This window comes from Acinonyx jubatus, chromosome F2 (assembly GCF_027475565.1).
Source record: "Acinonyx jubatus isolate Ajub_Pintada_27869175 chromosome F2, VMU_Ajub_asm_v1.0, whole genome shotgun sequence".
In the NCBI taxonomy this organism is placed as follows: Eukaryota; Metazoa; Chordata; class Mammalia; order Carnivora; family Felidae; genus Acinonyx; species Acinonyx jubatus.
This window is the reverse complement of record NC_069394.1, coordinates 38,690,307-38,709,628: the sequence shown is the minus strand read 5'-3', so window position 1 is coordinate 38,709,628 and position 19,322 is coordinate 38,690,307. Positions and strand designations below refer to the sequence as shown.

Here is a 19,322-nt window from a genome sequence, read left to right as displayed (position 1 = left end):
CCTTACTGAGACAGCTGATGGCTGTCTTAGAACCACAACCGTGGTAAGCAGGTTTGACTTCAGTTTTCTTTCTCTTTACAGAATCTGAGCCAGTCACCATAAATATCCGAGACCTACTTTCCTGTTCTAATTTTGCAGTGCAACACCGATATCTGTTTGAAGAAGACAGTGTTTCACGGTCCACACAAAAACTTTTCCATTCAACAAAATCTTCAGGTAATTCCAAATACAGTATTACTAGAAGGGAACGTGATACCACCCTCTTAGCTTGCCAACAAACTCAGCTGAGAGGAGGACAAGTAAGGAGGGAGGAGGAACCAGGATAGAGGATAAGAGAACAGCTTAAGTAAAATGAGAACTCAAAAAAAATTAACTGGAAGAAACTGGGGCAGCCTTCCCTGCAGTCCACACGAAAGGCAGTGTTGGAAGTGTACACGGCCCTTTCCTGGTATTTACTGGATCTGGCTGTGCGGAAAAAGTTGAACAGTTCCTTCATTTTGGTTTCTTCCGTATGCTGATTCAGTCCTATTATTATGCATCTGGGAAGCCTGGTGGGTTATAGAGGTGAGTGAACACTTTCCGTGTGCTTTCTCAGGAAGTCCTTTGGAAGAAAAACACGATCAGTGCAAATGTGAAAACCTAATAATGTTCCAGAACCTTGCAAATGAAGAAGTGAGAAAGTTAACACAACGCTATATCCTTTTCTAATATTATGCTTCTATGTGCAATGCAAAGAATCTTACCAAACTTCACAAATACTATTTGTGGGTGTATATCAAATGAAACTATTTCCATGAAGTCAAGAGTAGTGAACTCCCAGAAAGGCTTTTTTACTTAAGCAACCTGATAGGTGTTTCAGAGCCAAGGGCAAGCCAAGCTTCATGGCCAGGGTCAAGCACGTAGTTGCTATCTGCTGTTCTAGGGGTTTAGCAGGAAGGCCAGTCTGCCAGGAAAGTAAAAGTCTGCAAAGTAAAGAGAAAACAGACTGAAAATTTAACTGCCTCTCTGCTGGGAGGAAAAGGAAATGTACTGGGTCTGATGTGCATCAAAGGTACAGTAAGTACAGGCAAAGAATGTGGACTGAAGAGGTTTCAAACTCCATCTAAACTCCAGACCTTTCCTTTGGCCCCAAGCCATACTGCAGCCACAGTTGGTCAGTGTGTAGTTTCTAGAAGACTAGGGTTTTTTGTTTGTTTGTTTGTTTGGCAGCAGAGATCTTTTATTTCAGCACTCTAAGATGAAACATGCTATCAAGGGAACAGCAGGGTCCAATGATTCATTAAACCAATTATTACAAAATAAAAGGAATGCTTTGAGATAATGGAGAAATGAGGATTCAGTGTTTTTATACTGCCAGCTGCTCTGAACTTCAAATTACAGTAAGCTTACTAAAGCTGGCTGATGTCTATCTCCACATGCATCAATTAGCCTATAGGGAAATGGTTGAATCCTGAACTATCTCTGTGCCAATGGGTTGATATAATAAGGAACAGATGTAGCAATTCCCTTTCTGAAAGCTGGAACTATGCTCCCTCAAGTAAAACAACCTGACAGTGGTTAACGTGGGTGATGAATCCAGGCTCTCACTGTCACCAAGGGGATGGGTGGAGGGGATTAAGGAGCTTACGTGAAGACAAATGCTTGTTCTAATGCCCCTCTCCTCTGCCTTTTCCCACCCCACTTCTGAGGGTGTTTCAGAAGTTGACTAAGGAAGTTACATATAAAAGAGCATAGGGGCCCCTGGGTGGCACAGTCCGTTAAGCGTCCATTTCGGCTCAGGTCACGATCTCGCTGTGCTTGAGTTGAGCCCCACATCGGGCTCTGTGCTGATAGCTCAGAGCCTGGAGCCTGCTTCCGAATCTGTGTCGTCTTCTCTCTCTGCCCCTCCCCTATTCACATTCTCTCTCTCTCTCAAAAATAAACATTAGGTTAAAAAAAAAAAAGAGCATAGGTCTTAAGACTTCAAGGCTGCTACCTTTTTGCTGTATCTGGCATCATGGGTGAAAACTCCCCAATCTCTTTTCTTTCCTGACATTATTTACTAAGGCCTCATCCTTCTCTTCACATTCTCAACATTATCACTCTGGCTCCCAAAGGTGTGCTGTGGCAAACTACTTTACAAGCACACAGATGTGAGTAGAATTAAACATTTTTCTGAAAGAATTTTAACTGAACTCTCTGGCTTTGATGTTAAAGAAACATTTAACCTGAAAGAGATTTATAGTGTTGATAGCATGTGTTAAATGAAAACCTCAAGTCAGAGTTTAAAAATTCTTAACAGAGGGGCACCTGGGTGGCTCAGTTGATTAAGCATCTGACATTGGCTTAGGTCATAATCTCATGGTCCATGGGTTTGAGCCCCATGTTGGGCTCTGTGCTGTCAGTTAGAGCCTTGGAGCCTGCTTCGGATTCTGTGTCTCCCTCTCTCTTTGCCCCTCCCCCACTCATGCTCTGTTGCTCTCTAAAAATGAATGAACTTTAAAAAAATTAAAAAAACTTAACAGAAGTGGAAAAATTTTTATTTTTCAGGACAAATTTTTATGTAGGTATATCAAGTTTGTATTTGAATGTAAATAAAAACAGGCAATTCAGATTCCTCTTCCTTAATTTGAGATTTACTAGAAGAAATGACACAGAGGATGGAAGCCCTGGAAAATCGCCTGAGATACAGATGAGGATTTGAAATGCTCTACATATTTGTACATCGTATCAAGGCTGACAGTTAAAGCAGTTCGGAGCCCCAAAGCTCAGGCTGTTGTTACTTCTAGGTTGTCAAGTAAAACATAAGTAGTACTGAGAGAGCTGGTTTGCTATAGAACAAAGACAAAAAGTGTACACTAACTTGTATACATTTATTGAGAAAGAAAAATCCTTCAGAATCCTAAAATGCGATTATCAAGTGAGAGCAAGTAAGCTATGCAAGATATTCTGTAACATACTGTGGACCTGATTTGCTTTTGCCTTGTCCTGCCTTAGTGTGTTGCAATCTCATTTGACTACAAAATAGTTTGCAGTCTGAATTCTGTAGAACACTGGCCATAGGAAAAGCAATTTTTTTGTATTGGACTTTTACCTTGATATATGTATATGGATGTATGCATAAAATCATAGAACGTATGTACTTGAATTAACAAGTTGGGATTTTTTTTTTTATACAGTATTAAAGTTCACCACTTCAGAGGATGGTATTCTGTGTAAATATTCCTAGTTTAACTTTAAACACAAGGTATGTGTATATGGGAAATGGTCAATATGCATTTGAAAAAAAGTATTTGGGGCACCTGGGTGACTCAGTTGGTTAAGGGTCCGACTGGATTTCAGCTCAGATCATGATCCCAGGGTCGTGGGATCAAGCCCCACGTCAGGCTCTGTGCTGCATGGACCCTGCTTAGGATTCTGTCTCCCCCCCTCCTCCACACACTCTCCCTCTCTCTCAAAAAATATTTAAACTTGCTGGCAATCAGGAAAATGCAAGTTAAAACAATCAGCTTGGCAAAAATTAGTATGTACGACAAGGATGTAAAAAATGGAGCTCTTGTACACTACTAGCAAGAATGCAAATGGGCATGCTCGTGCAAATGGACATTTTAGTGAAACTAAAAATGCCCACAACCCTGTACTCTAGCAACTGCACTTACCAGCATCTAACTAGAGGACTTTAGCACATACAGGCAAGGAAACCTATACAGAATGTTACTCGAATTTACAAATTAGAAATAACCTAATCATCATCACAAAGAGAACTGTCAAATTGTAGCACAGTCCATACCTCTGAACTACTATCCATCTAAAAGGAATGTACTAAAAAAAATAAAAATAATTTAAAAATAAAAGGAATGTACTAGGGGCGCCTGGGTGGCTTATTAGGCTAAGCATCTGACTCTTGATCTCAGCTCAAGTCTTGATCTCAGGGTCATAAGTTGGAGCCCTGCATTGGGCTCCCACTGGGTGTGAAGCCTACTAAAAGAAAAAAAATCAGGGAACCCGGTGGCTCAGTCTGTTGGGCATCTGGCTCTTGGTTTCTGGTCATGACTGCATGATCTCACATCCCTGAGAAAATAAGAAAGTTGGAATATAAGGGTCAAAGGAGACATCAAGTCTTTCAAAGCACTTAGAGCAGCAGGAAACAATACAGGTAACAACTTCATGAAGAAATGAAGACCCCCAACATAACATCCTTCCCATGGAAGCTACTGTATTTGAGGCCAAATGATGCTTTTTAAATGAAACACCTTTAGTATGCTTGTTTAAATATTTTAAAATGAGTGTTTTCATCAGAATGTCCTCCCAAAAGGCAGTGTGGTAGAGTGAGAACATCTAAGCTTCAATCCTATCTGAAAATCACTGGAATTTAAGTATAAAAGTTGTGTGGTTCAAAGTATCAAACCTCAGTTTATATTTGTATTTGAGTCATCCAGTTGACCCTGAAAACAGGTTTTCATGAGGAAGTATTGATTTGGGTTGGCCTTACCTTCTGAGATACACTTCTAGTTCAGGCATTGCTTCCTTGGCACAGTTGTACTTCACTTTTTGTTGAGTCCCTGCTCCCCCTAGTGGCTCTAGACTGTACCTCCCCCCACTTCATTTTTAGCTATTGAATACATTTCATCATAAGGTTTTCAACTTTCTTCATATTGGGAAGGAAAATGCCTTCATAAGAAAAAAAGGTCTCCAACCAATTCATCACATTTACATATTAATCCAAGATATTTAAGATTATCTAGAATCTGAAATACTTCCCCATTTTCCTTGTTTTGTTATTTGTACATATGTCTCAGGTGTTAAAAGTTTTGCATTCAGGTTTCATTATTTGTGTGACTTTTCCAGGCCTTGCTTTCTTCATCTGTCAAATGGGACTAACGGTACTATCTCAATGGATTGTCAGAGGATTAAATGGCTTAACATGTACACTACTTATGTTTTTATTCTTCAGCCTCCTAGAATTATCTGACACAAAGAAGGTAATTTAAGTATATGTTGAGCAAATGAATGCTTTGCTTACCTTACCCTGAGGAAAGTACTTTGGAAGGTTCCTACTCCTAAATTACCTTTTGAAGCAAAGAGATAGGAATAGTAAATTATAGTAAATGTCAAGATGTTCAAGACCTACTATAAACAAGACAAAGATGAAATTCTGGCCTAGAAAGCCACAAGCATATCAATGAGAATTCAATGTTTAAACCCTAAAGTCATTATTCACCCTGTTTGAACTCCTAAGTGATAACAGAGTTGAAAATGCGGAGTCTCTGTCCTCTAGGATCTAGTTTAGTGAGAAACAAATGTGGCTAATGTTATAAAAAAAGGTTCCATGGTAACTCAGAGGCACCCCATCTAGACTGGAAGAGGATGTTGGAGTAGGCCTGGAAAAGGAGGGGAAGGAAACCAGATGCCTCTGCACACAGGGGGAGCATACATCTAAGGGGCAGCTGGAAGTTAAGATTTGCAACAAAGCAAAGAGAGTTTTCCATGAACCAGATCTTCCAGAAGGCCCAACTCATTGCATTCATGGCCACCAGCCTCAAGTTTGTTTTCTTCTCTACGTACCTTTTGCCCCTGCCACCATACCACACCGATTACAATTAACACGCTCCACAATGACCAACCTCTTCTTTCGGACATTTTTATCTCCAGACGTAACAACTCAGTACAAGTATGGAATAAATCCATTTGGCTGGAATTTCCCACAATCCCCTGCATAAGAGAGCTTCCCAGCCAAACACATTACTTTGATTATAATCGGAAAATTACATGTAAAAATGCCAACTTAGACCTTCCCACATCTTCCTGACCAGTGGTATTTTCTCCAATTCTGGCAGCATTTTAATGGCACTTCATCACAGCTGTCCCAGGCCAGAATGGGTGAGATACATTTCCTATCTACTAGCTTTAAACTCGTTTTCTCTGAACTGTAAATTCCTTTCTTGCTTAAAACAAGGAGTGCACAAAAAGCACATATAAAGAAAAGGCAAAAGCCGAATGACCTTAGAGCATATTATCACTACCTAGAAAGCCCCTAAAAATCACCAATTATTTCCTAAAAGCCATCGCTCCAAAATGCCTGCAGCCACAAGTCCTGCAACAGAATCCTTACAAAGAAATGGTACCCTGGTATTGGCAACAATGTATTCTTTCAGCTACACCCCTTAACTAAATTGTAACTGGTCAAACTGGAGGGAAAAATAATCCAAAAATAACCCAAGTAGCTGCAAGCTCAATCTGAAAGGCAAAATTTATCAAGCAGAAAATAAGCACCACAAACTTCCTTAACCAAGGGCAACCATTTTTAACTAAGGAACAGACTAATGGCATTAGAGACCAGCAGTAGTCTGACCAAGCAAGTCTTATCTGACAGATTTCAAACGTTTTAAACCACCTGGGGGATACCAGTCTCTGGATGTGAAGATAGGAGCACTTAAGAACATTTACAGGGGCACCTGGGTGTCTCAGTCGGTTAAGGGTCCAACTTCAGCTCAGGTCATGATCTCACAGTTCATGAGTTTGAGCCCTGCATCAGGCTCTGTCCTGGCAGCTCAGAGCCTGGAGCCTGCTTCGGATTCTGTGTCTCCCTCACTCTGCCCCTCCCCCACTCACTCACTCTCAAAAATAAAACATTAAAAAAACATTAAAAATTTTTAGATTTCATATCTCTGTGGCTCTTGGCCAGGAGATGCTACTTTGAAAACATGGGGTAACATTTGGGGGTGTCATTACAATATGGAAGAAACATGAATAAGAAATATCCTGCAGTATTCAGTCCTCCACAACACAGAATTATCCTACTGAAATATGTCAGTAGTGCTCCCAAACTGAGAAGTACTGAGTAACTGACGAACCAGTAAAACTAGTTGGTAATAGCTACTCTTCACATGGTATCCATAACATCAAATTCCAGACATAAACTAAAATTATGTTATCTTGAAAGAGACCCATTCCCCCTTTTATGAAACTGGGAATCTGACCCACCCATGGTTACCATAGCAATTAAAGCCTCAGGGGTGCCCGGTAGTTCAGTGGGTGAAATGTCAGGCTGCTCTGGTCACAATCTTGCAGTTCCTGAGATGGAGCCCCAAGGCCCTGGATTTCGGGCAGGTGGTGTGGCGCCTGCTTAAGATTCTCTGCCCCTCCCCCACTGGCATGCTCAGCTCCCAAAAGAAACAAAAAAAAAAAAGTCTTGTGACATTCCAGAGCATATTGCCAGCCTCATCAAGGTCTCACTCATCTACCACCCGGTTTTGGGTAGTACAAGAGTTGGATCATCTGAAGTCCAAATGATACGATGTGGTTATTTCTGACACTTTTGCAGCCTTAGAGCACAGCATTGCATACAGTATACCCCACCAGCAACATTTGACTCTGTAAATCAAGATAAATCTACAGTATTTTTCCCTAAATTAACTGAGAATGTTCCAAGGGAAATGTGGGAAAAGGGTTCCAATGGACATACACGGAAGATGTAGTATGCACCTTCCTAAAAATCTGAACACCAAACACTTCACAGTGCTATCTTCCAGGAATAAAATTATATAAAACATATGTTGGGCAACTGGATTTAGCACTTATTGAAGACCTGGGATTATTCTGAGGGGCTCTAAGTGCATTTCTTCTACCTGAACCACTACACACCCTTTGGAAAAATCCTTCTTCATTAAAGTTCAATAGAACTTTTCTCAGACTGAAAACATTTCGGGTGAGGATATTTCATTTAATCCTCTCTGCTACTCATTTGTAGATATAAGCTGCCTTATGAATTGCAATTCTGGTTAAATTCTGGGTATTGATCTTTGCTGCCTCTCAAACATATTCAAATAAAAAATGCCAACAATATTCCAAGATTGGAATCTCTTAAAAATCTAGTATAGAAAAGGAACTCTGCACTCCCTTTATAAAAAGGAAAATGGCACCTGGGATGTACAGCTATTAACCCAAGTCTTGCCACCGTATCTAAGTGCCTCATCCTCTCAAATTCTATCTTCAGGAAAATGTATGGGAACAGAAAGATACAAAGAAAATAACGGAAATGAATACAGTTTTTAAAACAAGCTCTAGCCAATTTTATTAACGAAAAATTTTACGTGATTTACTTTTCACCAGTCTGTTCTGGCATGCTTCGAATGATATCAGAATCACCTAGAAAATAAGACGTAACAGTTTTACAATTTGTTTAATGGCAACTGGTAATCATCACGTTGGCAATGGTTATCTTCAAAAGTTGTTACACTAGCTTTGCTGTCATTTCTCAAGGATGATCAGATACCTAGAGTCACAGACATTTTCCACGGATGCATCATGTAAGTCAGACTTGGTTTATCACCAGCATTGATAAAACCAGACCTAGGGAAAGAACTAAGTCTGGGGACACATGCATGGTCTTAATATAGCGAATGTTTAGCCTGCCCTGATTATTACAAAATCAGAACAGCGAGAATATTCGCAGTCTTTTATGAATTAATTAAAAACTCCTAAGTTCTAAAATATAACATGATCTGTATTTGTAGCCACTTCTTTTTCTCAACTGAATCTTTACCCATCCGCCCTTAGGCAGCCAGTAAGGATTCCTTTCTACTATTTCATTTGATCCCTCCTCCCCCCTTTATAATTTCACCTTTACCAAGGTCCTAAATTTTAAGGGCTTCAAACAATTTTCATAAGCTCAAAGTAAAAAAACTTCATTTACACCAAGACCTATCATAACGTACTTATATCCGTTATCAATTTTCCGTGAAATAAAACTACAGGATATACCTTGCTATATATCCATATTCTGAATATCTGAACCTAGTTAGCAAAGATATTTGTATACCAAAGAGTACTTGTAATTACATTATAAAGGGAAAATTCTTTTATGACTTAAAAAACATACCTGGATCAATAATAGCCAGTGTGCACACTCTGTAGTATTTCCCACACGCTGTGCCCAATTCAATATTATTGCCGCTGTAGTGATGGACACCAGTTTTGGCCAACATGGCATAGTATTCTATTTCAGATTTCCTTTGGTAAACAAAAGACAAATAAATAAATGCCATACCAAATGACTGACAGATTAAATGTTACTATTTCCCTCAGAAGTTTTAACTTCCAACAGTCATCAAATCAATAATCACCCTAAAAAAAGTATCATATCCATTAGCCAATACAAACCATCCTTTCCTTTGGTCTTTTCTAAGAAATGGGACACCCAGCAAATATCTTCTGAATACCTATGTTTAAGACCATAACTATGCTTATGGAAAAGAGGGCAGGATGTGAAATAAAAATATTTACTTAGCATTTACTACACATCAGACACTTTACATAATCCCACAATAACCTCAAGTAAAACATACTCATTTTTTTTTTTAACTAATAAAGACATCCAAGCACAGATCAGTAAGTGGAGGTTCCAGAATCCAAACCTGTGTTATGTTTCAAAGATAAACTATTTCTGGAGGTGCCCAGGTGGCTCAGTCAGTTAAGCGTTGGACTCTTGGTTTCAGCTCAGGTCATGACCTCAAGGTTTGTTGAGTTCAAGCCCTGTATTGGGCTCTGTGCTAACATCACGGAGCCTGTTTCGGATTCTCCCTCTCTTTGCTCCTCCCCCGCTAGTGCTCTCTCAAAAATAAATAAACTTTAAAAAATTATAAAAAAAAGATAAATCACTTTTATCACTCTCTGGTGCTCTGAATCCTAGATGGGGAATGATACTACTTACATAAAGTTAACATTTCTGCGTCAATTGAGTAGACAAACATTAATGGTTTTACAAATTAGAAGAGTCCTAACAGAACCTTGCCACTACTCAAAATATGGATCCACAGACCAGCAGTAGTGTGGGTGCTTGTTAAAAACGCCTAATGTCAGAGGCACCCAGGTGGCTCAAATGGTTAAGTGTCCACTGACTCTATTTCAGCTCAGGTCACGATCGATCTCATGGTTTCATGGTTCGTGGCCCCTGGTAGGGCTCTGCGCTGACAGTGGGGAGCCCGCTTGGGATTCTTGCTCTCCCTCTCTCTAGCCCATTTCCTGCGCCTGGGCACTCTCTCTCTCTCTCTCTCTCCAAATAAACAAATAAACATTTAAAAAAATTCAGGGGCACCTGGGTGGCTCAATCCATTAAGCGGCTGACTTTGGCTCAGGTCACAATCTCTCAGTTTGTGAGTTTGAGCCCCGCTTCCAGCTCTGTGCTGACAGCTCAGAGCCTGGAGCCTGCTTCAGATTCTGTGTGTGTGTCTCTCTCTACCCCTCCCCCATTCTCACTTGGTCTCTCAAAAATAAACATTAAAAAAAAAATTTAACAAAAAATGCATGTCAGGTCCCATCCCAAACCCATTAAATCAGAACTGCATTTAATGAGACTACCAGTAATTGTGTGCACATTCGCGTCTGAGAAGCACTGATATAGAAGGTAAGCCTGAAGACCAAACCATGGGATGGGATGGAGGACAGAGCACTCCAGGCAAGCCAATTATGTACAGACACCCTATATAAAATGCCACGAGGTTACGCATTACCACAGAAAAAACTCAATGCAGTGTAACGGACTGATCACATGGCTTATATTCTGTACAGTCCAAGTCTCTTTAACTTATTTTCCATGCTAAGTTCAATTTCAAAACAGTGAGGTCAAGCAAAAACTTGGGGAACTAGGAATCTGTACCTCCACAGCCAGCCTAAGCTTTTCTTACCTTAGTTTTACTATACTGTAACAAGTTCAAAAAATGGGAGTACTTTTTTAAAAAACTTATTTTTGAGAGAGAGTGAGAGAGCAGGGGAGGGGCAGAGAGAAAGGGAAAAAATCCCAAGCTGCCTCCAAACTGTCAGCACAGAGCCCTATGCTGGGCTGGAACCCACTAACCCACTAACCCTGAGATCATGACCTGAGCAAAATCAAGAGCGGACGCTTAACTGATTAAACCACCCAGGCAGCCCCCAAAACGGAGTACTTTAAAAAAATTTTTTTTAATGTTTATTTATTTTTGACAGAGAGAGAGAGACAGAGCATGAGCAGGGGAGGGGCAGAGAGAGAGAGGGAGACACAGAATCGGAAGCAGCTCCAGGCTCTGAGCTGTTAGCACAGAGCCCGACGCGGAGCTCACGAACCGCGAGATCATGACCTGAGCCGAAGTCGGACGCTCAACCGACTGAGCCCCCCAGGCGCCCCAAAACGGAGTACTTTTCAAGAATGACCAAAAAGGCATGACACAAAATACATGGAAAAACAAATTTCTGTGCCTCCCTCAAAGTTTGACGTTCCATGGTTTTTCCCCTTCTTGCCACACTTCTCCAAAATATAAGCTTACAAAGAGAAAACATGATGGGGGGGGGGGGGGGTTCAAGACCCAAACACCACAGAAGCATCCGTAAATTTTCTGCAGGTGCTCGCTCCTAAAACAAATTTTACATAAAGCCGAGTTAGTGCTACCCCGATTGCCCAAGCTTACACTCCTGGATATTCACTTCGATGAATATGCAGTGGATGATACACACACTCAAGGTTCCTTGGATTGATTACCTCAAGGCTGGGCAGTTGTTGGCGAGGATGACCAGTTTCGCTTTGCCATGTCTGATCATTTTCAGAGTCTGCTTGTACCCCAACACGTACTTCCCACTTTTCATAACGAGTTGGAGCCTAGAGTTGATGGACTCCAGCGACTTTTTCTACAAAGCAAACATTTAACACGGACCTGAAGGCCTTGTTTTTAACCATCTCAAAACAGAATCCAGTTTTTGGAAGCTGACCCCTTTAAGAAAAACCTCCTAAGTCTAGGGTCCCAAGTCACTGAGAAGACCGCTCGGTTTCCTCTCGGGTCCCTCCAAGCCAGTGAACATGCTGTCTTCCCGGTGTGCTCAGATCGGCCCACCCCGGCCTAGACATTCCTCCACGTGAATTGGCTTCCGGCCCTGCCCCGCTTCACTCACCGTCTTCTTTGCGGCCACCATCTTCCTGCCTTAGGTGCGGGGCGGACCCAACCTAGTACGTACAAAGGACAGGACAGGTCGTTTAGGATCGGAACTCCAAAGAGCAACTCACTGCGCTGCCAGTGCAGCCCGCACCTCGGCCCCGCACAGCCCACTCACCAGAAGCAACCGCCAAAATGGCCGGGAGAGAGAAAGGAAAGAGTTCCCACAATGCAAAGCTCTTCACTGCAAAGCCGGGACGCCGGAACCGGAAGCAAGCCACAAGCGGAAGGGGCAGGGCAAGAAGGGGAGGGCTGCTGCAGGTCGCTGTTAGTACAGCCAGTTAGAGTGGCGGTGGGGTTCTGTGCCTTCTCTTGCTGCGGGACTTAAAGCTGTGTTAGTGTGTTGCTCCCAGCTCGAGGAACGTCGAACGGGGCGGGAGTTAGAGAAGCCGACTGAGGGTGAGGCGGGAGGGGCGGTGAGAAGAGGCGGCTGGATTCACGGTCTTGCTGCCGCTGAACTCGTCTGTACCGAAGCCGCGGCTCGTGGGGAGACTCGAGGAAGACTTCGGTGCGCCTCGGCTCCCGGGTCTACCTTCCCGCGTCAGTTCCGCGCGGGCCGAAGCAGCTGTGTGCCCTCCCCTGTCTTCGCCCAAGTTGCCGGCCTCTCGGAGAACGGTGGCGCCCCCGCGCTGGCTTCCCCAAACTCACCTCTTAAGTGGCGGTGTTAGTGCGACCTTGTAAGCTCAATTTGCAACAGAGAGCAATAAACGGTTCTAATTTAGAAATCTTTTTGTTGTGAACGTTGGACCTTGATATAAATGTCCAGTGAAGGATTATTCAAAATAGGAAGCACAGAGCTTCCAAAATGTACCAGCACCAAAAATGTAAAATCGGACCAATAGGTAAGCTGTCATTATGTGTCAACTTTTAGGAATCAGAAACAGTCACAGTTGCTCAAAGACATGTGAACAAGGATATTTTGGTATTATTTTTGATAGCAAAGGAAATCAGAAACATGCTCATTTTTTTTGTTATTTTTTTCTTTAATGTTTATTTTTGAGAGAGAGAGACCGAGACCGAACACGAGCGGGGAAGGGGCAGAGAGAGGAAGACACAGAATCTGAAGCAGGCTCCAGGCTCTGAGCTGTCAGCACAGAGCCTGACTTTAGGCTCGAACCCACGGACTGCAAGATCATGACCTGAGCCGAAGTGGGATGCTTAACCGATTGAGCCCCCGGGGCGCCCCAAATGCTCATCATTCTGTATGTATGTATATATGTATAATATATAATGTATATATATAAACAAACCAATACATGTGTTTGTATATGCATACAAAATTCAAGTCTGGAAAGCTAATCATCAAAACTTACCACTGGATAAGATATGAGAAAAGTGGGTGATGAGAGGACATTTTTTACCTTAAATATTTCAGTACTACTTGAATTATTTCACAGCATGCATTATGTAAAGTTCCTTATTAATCATAAAGTGGTGATTTAAATAGATCTTGTGAAACATCAGTTATATCTGAAAACAATATTTCTCAAAGAATGGCTCCCAGATCACGTAATTCAGAATCACCTTGAATTCTGACTCTTGGACCCCACCCAGGTATGTGGAAGAAGTGTTTGGTGGGGCTTGGGAATCGTTTTAATAAGCAGCCTCAGTGATTCTTATAAATACTAGAATTTGAGGAGTAAGGACCTAAAGAATGAGGGGCGCCGGACTGGCTCAGTAGGTAGAGCATATGACTCCTCTTGATCTTAGTGTCATGAGTTTGAGTCCCATGTTGTGGGTAAAGGTTACTTTTAAACACACACACACAACTGAAGAATGAGATGGGTAAGTTGTTTTTGAGGCATGCCTGCTTAGGTAAAGACATAAACTAAATTATGAAGCCTTGCACTTTTATACTGAGCCCTATATTTTCAAAGCTTTTTAATACTAACTTTCTCCCAAAGTAATCAGGATAGAGATCACCCCCATTTTAGAGATTAAATGATTAAAGTACTTGATATGACTTTCCTGGGGTACTTTTCATTATATGTTACCAAGTTTCTGGTCCTTACTATATATGTCCTCTCTATACTTTAAAGAAAGGCCTTAGTTGCTTTCTTCCAGGGATCTTATTATTATTTTGAATTGGAAGACAGAGAAGCCCAAAACACTTATTTTATGTATGAAACATGACCACAAAATATTTGAGAATTCTTCCTAGGGGATCTTAATGGATTTTGCTGTTATCTCTATGGAGACAGATTTAGGTTCTTGGTTTTTGTTTTTCTTTTCCTTTTTTTTTTGGTTTATTTTTGAGATAGAGTGCAAGTGGGGGAGGGACAGAGAGAGAGGGAGACACATCCGAAGTAGGCTCCAGGCTCTGAGCTGTCAGCACAGAGCAGAACAAGGGTATTGAACCCACGGACCATGAGATCATGACCTGAGCCAAGTTGGACACTTCACCGACTGAGCCGCCAAGGCACCCCAGGTTCTAGGTTTTTCTATTTAATATCTGCATGACTTGGGGCAAATTGTCTAAAGGTTCTAAGCCTCAGTTTCTTCATCAGAAAACTAGAATAATATGTCTACTTCATAGTATTGTTGCGAGGATCACAATAAATGTAATGGTGTATAAAACATCTAGCATAGCCCATAGTACAGAATAAATGGGCAGTGAATATTAGTTCTCTTCCTCAATCCAACTCCTACTTCCCTAACCTCCCAACCTCCCCAGCACAGCCACCCCCCCATACCTAAAGTCATTCACAACATCATAAAACCTATGCACTAGGGGAAGAAACACTTGGAATACAAAAATGACAGTCAAATCTTTTGGCTCGAGAAGATTTTATAAAATTGTGGCGCCTGGGTGGCTCAGTTGGTTATATATCCAACTCTTGATGTCAGCTCAGGTCTTGATGTCAGCTAAGTCTTGATCCCAGGGTCATGGGATCCAACTCCACATTGGGGTCTGTGCTGATGGTGCGGAGTCTGCTTAAGATTCGGGGCACCTGGGTGGCTTAGTTGGTTAAGCATCCACCTTCAGCTCAGGTCATGATCTCAAAGTTTGTGGGTTCATGCCCTGCATCGGGCTCTGTGCTGACAGTCTGGAGCCTGCTTGGGCTTCTCTCTCTCTCCTTCTCTCTCTGCTCCTGCCCTGTTTGTACTCTCTCTTTCTCTCAAATAAATAAATTTACAAAGATTCTCTCTCTTTCCCTCTGTCCCTCTCACCCGCTCACTTGGTCTTTCTAAAATTAAAAAATTGTTAATTAAATTTCCCACCTTTGTATTTTATTAGAGCAGAAATTGGCAAACTTTTTCTATGGAGTCAAATAATAAATATTTTAGGCCTTTGAGGCCATATGTTCTACGAGGCAACTACTCAGCTCTGCTGTTTCACAAAAGCAGCCATAAGCAATATATACTGGCCGTGTTCCAATAAAACTTTATTTACAGAATCAGGCAGCCGGCCAAATTTGGCCTGCAGGCCATACTTTGCTGACCCTTGTGTTAAAATATTACTCTTACTGTTATTAAAAATGGGTGCTTTAAGTCATGTCCTCATTCTAAAGAGATGTGTGTTAAGTATTTACAGATGAAGTGTCATGATTATCTGCAACTTATTTTTGAATTGCTAAAATAAATGTAAATAAAGTCCTAAAATAAATGAAGGTAGACAGTTGGGTAGAGCAAATGCAGCAAAGTGTTAACAATTGTTGAATTTAAAGTGGAGGGTATTTAGGTATTGGGTGTATTATTCAACTTTCTTGAGTTTGAAAATCATCATACTAAAAAGTTGGGAAATACATATGCTTTAAGAAAGGACTTTGCCATTAGATATTATTTTGTTTTTTTCTGGATGCCCATCTGTAGCATTTCAGAGTGATTTTGAAAAAATACCAACAGGTATATGTGACAGAATAGAATTAACACAAGGCTTTGGATTTCCATTCACCAAAATCACTGCTCCAAGATTCTGAGAACTCTGCAGGCACCTGCATTCATTGTGCTTTTGGTTTATACTTGCTATGGGAATTAAAAGTGACAGGCTGCATTCCTGGTTAGAGCAAATACTAACAAGTTCATGTGATATTCATTGGTTCAGTACACTGGCCCATCCCCTTAAGCAGTTAAAACTATCATATTCATTATCATTGCTATTACTTAGTGTCCAGATTAGGAAGTGGCCCATTAATACAGGTGACCCTTGAACAACTCAGAGGTCAGAGGCACCGACCCCCCACATTTTCAAAAGCCCATTGTATAACTTTTGACTCCTAAAAATCTTAACTACTAATTGTTGTTAACAAAACTACTAATTGTTAACTCCTGTTGACCAGAAGAGCCTTATCAATAACATAAACAGTCAGATAATGTATTTTTTATATTCTATGTATTATATACTATATACTTATAATAAAGTAAATGAGAAAAGAATATGTTCCTAAGAAGATCATAAGAGTAAATACATCACAGTTCTGTATTGGAAAAAAAAAAAATCCACATATAAGTGGACCCTTCCAGTTCAAATCAGTGTTGTTCAAGGGTCAGCTGTAATTTGGAACTCTATTTGTCTAACTCAACCTTCACATTCTTAAGTCACCCAGACATTAAACATGCTCAGAAATCTGGTGAGGGAGGGACAGTGAATCCAAGTGAAAAGATCCTGTAAACTGAATGAATGTTGGTGACCTTTTGACTAACTAAACACACATAGACCAATATAAGAATTCTGAACCATTAGAGGACAAAGGGGAATGAATGCTACCTATTCCTCTGCACCCTTTCTGCCTCCACAATAATAAGGAATCCAAAATATTTCTTCTGTTCCCCTCTCTGTTCAGACTAGGAATGCTCCAGACTGCACTGGATTAAAAATAAGCCAGGGAAATGCTTTCTCCTTTTTTTTTTTTTTTAAACCATTTTTCCATCCAAGGAGCATAGGTTTTTTATATTCTTGGATACAAAGAACCCAGAATACTTCATTCACTATTTTACTATAGAGGGGTGACATTTTGGGAAAGTAGTGTCTATAAATGTCTTTGGATTATTTTATATTTCTTAGAGTCCATTTTTGAAATTTTAGTATAAATGGGGTTACTATGTTTCTACGTGTCCATAATAACATTTTACATATTCAGTAATTTGAAAAGCCTTCCATGTACATGTACTTTTATCCTTAATAAAGCTGTAATACACAGATTGACACTGATGTTTTTTGCTTTTAACTGGAACTTAATTAACTTAATACTATACATGATGTAACTATGTCATGCAGATCAGAAAATGTCACTGATTAGCTAATGGAGAAATAATAAATGCAAATTTGTGACATCAAAACATGAGTATGTCGAAGAAAAATGATAAAAGGACTCCTTGGAGGTGAAAAGACTTAGGAACTATGCTTTCAAGATACAACTCAATCAAGGTACTATTAGCATTTAAAATCGCAGTATCAGGTATGTTCAGGTATTATCAAGAATAAGACAGGACAGGTAATTGCTAAGAAGGAGAATAGTCATGGAGAGGGGGAGGTAGGGTAATCATTGTATATTAGTCTAGATACTTAAGTTGTGAGCAACAGAAACAAACTAGCTCAGTTAAGCATAAAAGGAAAATTATGTTGTAGTTTACCAAGTGAACAGGAAGCTTGGAGAGTAAGACCCAGATGTGTGTATACTGGTCATGGGAGAAGCAGTACCATTTATTAGTCACTGGTTCAGAACACTCTGCAAACCACAGGATAGCACTCCAACCTTCAAAGGGGTTTATCTTGGTTGGTGCCATAAGGGAGTGTTTACTGTGCCCTTCCATCATCCTATGGGTTTAGCTGCTTCTGGCTATTGAGGTAGACGAGAAGACCAGTAAATCACATAGAAATTAACCTATTATGTTACTTGTCTCATAGTAAAGTGAGTTATTTAATAAGATACACCGAATGTATTGTCTTGGTGTGTAATGTCTTGATGATACCATCCACTAATGGATGGTGCTGCCAGGGGCCTGAAGTGCAGGAAAAGCAAACATAATCCACTGTCTATTAAAATAAAGATTTTCTAGTGCTTCAAAAGAGGTCTGATCACTCTTTCACAAGGTGGCTGATAGGTCCCCTCAAATTATAGGTGCCATTTTGGAGGCTTACACTTGGTTACTCTTACTGCTGCTGGCAAACTGGGCACTTACCCAGGGAAACCGTGTTAAGTGGAGGAACATGGTATTGAGCATATATATGGCTTCTCTCCCTGTTCTTAGAGCCATTTTATTCCTGAGTTCATTGAGCAAGACTTGAGGTGGCTCATGGGAAAGACTTTCTAACATCCACAGGACACCTGAATAGTATTACTCACCTGATTATAAAATGCTTCCTCTGAAGAAAAATGGAAGAGACCACGGCTTGGCTGACAAATTATCTTCAAGGAAAAGTAAGATACCCCAGTCAAAAAATAATTGATGGGGAAAGGAGGAAACTTAACTGGGCTCAGTAAGCATGAAAACATTAGGACTCAGAGAATTTCAAGTTAGTGTTCATATTTAACCAATCTTGGGGTACCTGGGTGGCTCAGTCGGTTGAGCATCCGACTCTTGAATTCAGGTCAGGTTATGATCTCATGGTTCGTGGGATCGAGCCCCGCATCAGACTCTGTGCTGACAGCACGGAACCTGCTTGGGATTCTCTCTCTCTGCCCCTCCTCCCCCTCTTTCAAAATAAATAAATAAACTCAAAACAAAATCTGTAAGTTATTGCAGCTCTTTTGAGGAAGAATGGAGTTTTGAAAAATTTCACTAGCTAAATAAAATTAAATGTGACTTTAACTTACAAAAGCGTCCGCTGAAGTGGGAACCTGCTCTGGACTGACTTGTGTCCCCTCCCTCCCCCATTCATATGTGGAACCCCTTACCCTCAATGTGACTCAATGGGGAGGCAGGGTTTAGGAGGTAGTTAAGGTTAAATGAGGTCATAAGGGTGGGGCCCTAATCTGTTAGGGCTGTGGCCTTATAGGAGGAAGAAGATTCCACCCCAACCCCTATGTGAGGACACAGCGAGAAGGTTGCCACCTGCAAGCCAAAAAGAGTTCTCACCAGAAACCAAATTGGCCGGTACCTTGATATTAGACTTCCCAGGCTCCAGAACTGTGAGAAATAAGTATGTTATTTAAGCCACCCAGTTTATGGCATTTTGTTAGGACAGCCCAACCTAACAGCCTTTTGATAGCATTTATGTAAGACATAAATATTCCCCCAAATTTTGGTCTATTCTGCCAGGTCCATTCACATACCTCTCCCTAAACTTCCTTTCACTAATCCTGTCAATTTACTCAGGGACTTGGAATCCAGCCAAATCCTTAGCCACTCTCAAAAGTACTTGGGACATGGTAACCCTGGATAGAAGGCTAGAAGAGTCATAATATGTATTTGTAATGTTGTAAAGTGTACTTCCTCAAA

General features: G+C 40.9%; 2 protein-coding genes, 1 long non-coding RNA gene and 1 other non-coding gene across 8 annotated transcripts in view; 2 read left to right on the top strand and 2 right to left on the bottom strand.

The window, feature by feature from the left end:
- The window catches only part of MATN2 (matrilin 2), a 132,356-nt gene extending 129,178 nt beyond the window's left edge, over positions 1-3,178 (top strand). For 3 of the 5 annotated variants that reach the window (XM_027064162.2, XM_053208488.1, XM_053208487.1), the window contains 3 exons: positions 139-216; positions 596-694; positions 2,620-3,178. In XM_027064162.2, coding sequence (XP_026919963.1) covers positions 139-216; positions 596-694; positions 2,620-2,675 — 233 coding nt within the window. In that variant the 3' untranslated portion in view covers positions 2,676-3,178. Of the gene's footprint in view, positions 1-81; positions 217-595; positions 695-2,619 lie in introns of all 5 variants that reach the window. The other 2 variants (XM_027064160.2, XM_053208486.1) reach the window with 1 other exon arrangement.
- Positions 3,179-8,027: 4,849 nt separating this feature from the next.
- On the bottom strand, positions 8,028-12,161 carry RPL30 (ribosomal protein L30). Its single transcript, XM_015082022.3, has 5 exons — positions 12,058-12,161; positions 11,899-11,950; positions 11,492-11,637; positions 8,861-8,991; positions 8,028-8,127 (listed from the first exon to the last, which is right to left on the bottom strand). The coding sequence occupies exons 2-5, from the start codon at positions 11,917-11,919 to the stop codon at positions 8,078-8,080; spliced, it is 348 nt and encodes a 115-aa protein (XP_014937508.1). The 5' UTR covers positions 11,920-11,950; positions 12,058-12,161; the 3' UTR covers positions 8,028-8,077.
- On the bottom strand, positions 8,303-8,434 carry LOC113600733 (small nucleolar RNA SNORA72). The gene has a single exon (XR_003421843.1). It is a non-coding gene; the product is annotated as a small nucleolar RNA SNORA72 (small nucleolar RNA).
- A 126-nt stretch (positions 12,162-12,287) lies between the features above and the next one.
- Positions 12,288-13,402, top strand: LOC128312884 (uncharacterized). The gene is made up of 2 exons (XR_008292793.1): positions 12,288-12,616; positions 12,941-13,402. It is a non-coding gene; the product is annotated as an uncharacterized LOC128312884 (long non-coding RNA).
- The last annotated feature ends 5,920 nt before the right edge of the window (positions 13,403-19,322 follow it).

Coding starts and splice junctions, on each gene's coding strand:
- RPL30 (XM_015082022.3), bottom strand. CDS start 11,919: ATGGTGGCCGCAAAGAAGACG. Junction 8,992..11,491: donor AACAACTGCCCAGCCTTGAG/GTAATCAATCCA, acceptor TGTTTACCAAAG/GAAATCTGAAATAGAATACT. Junction 8,128..8,860: donor ACTGGCTATTATTGATCCAG/GTATGTTTTTTA, acceptor CTTATTTTCTAG/GTGATTCTGATATCATTCGA.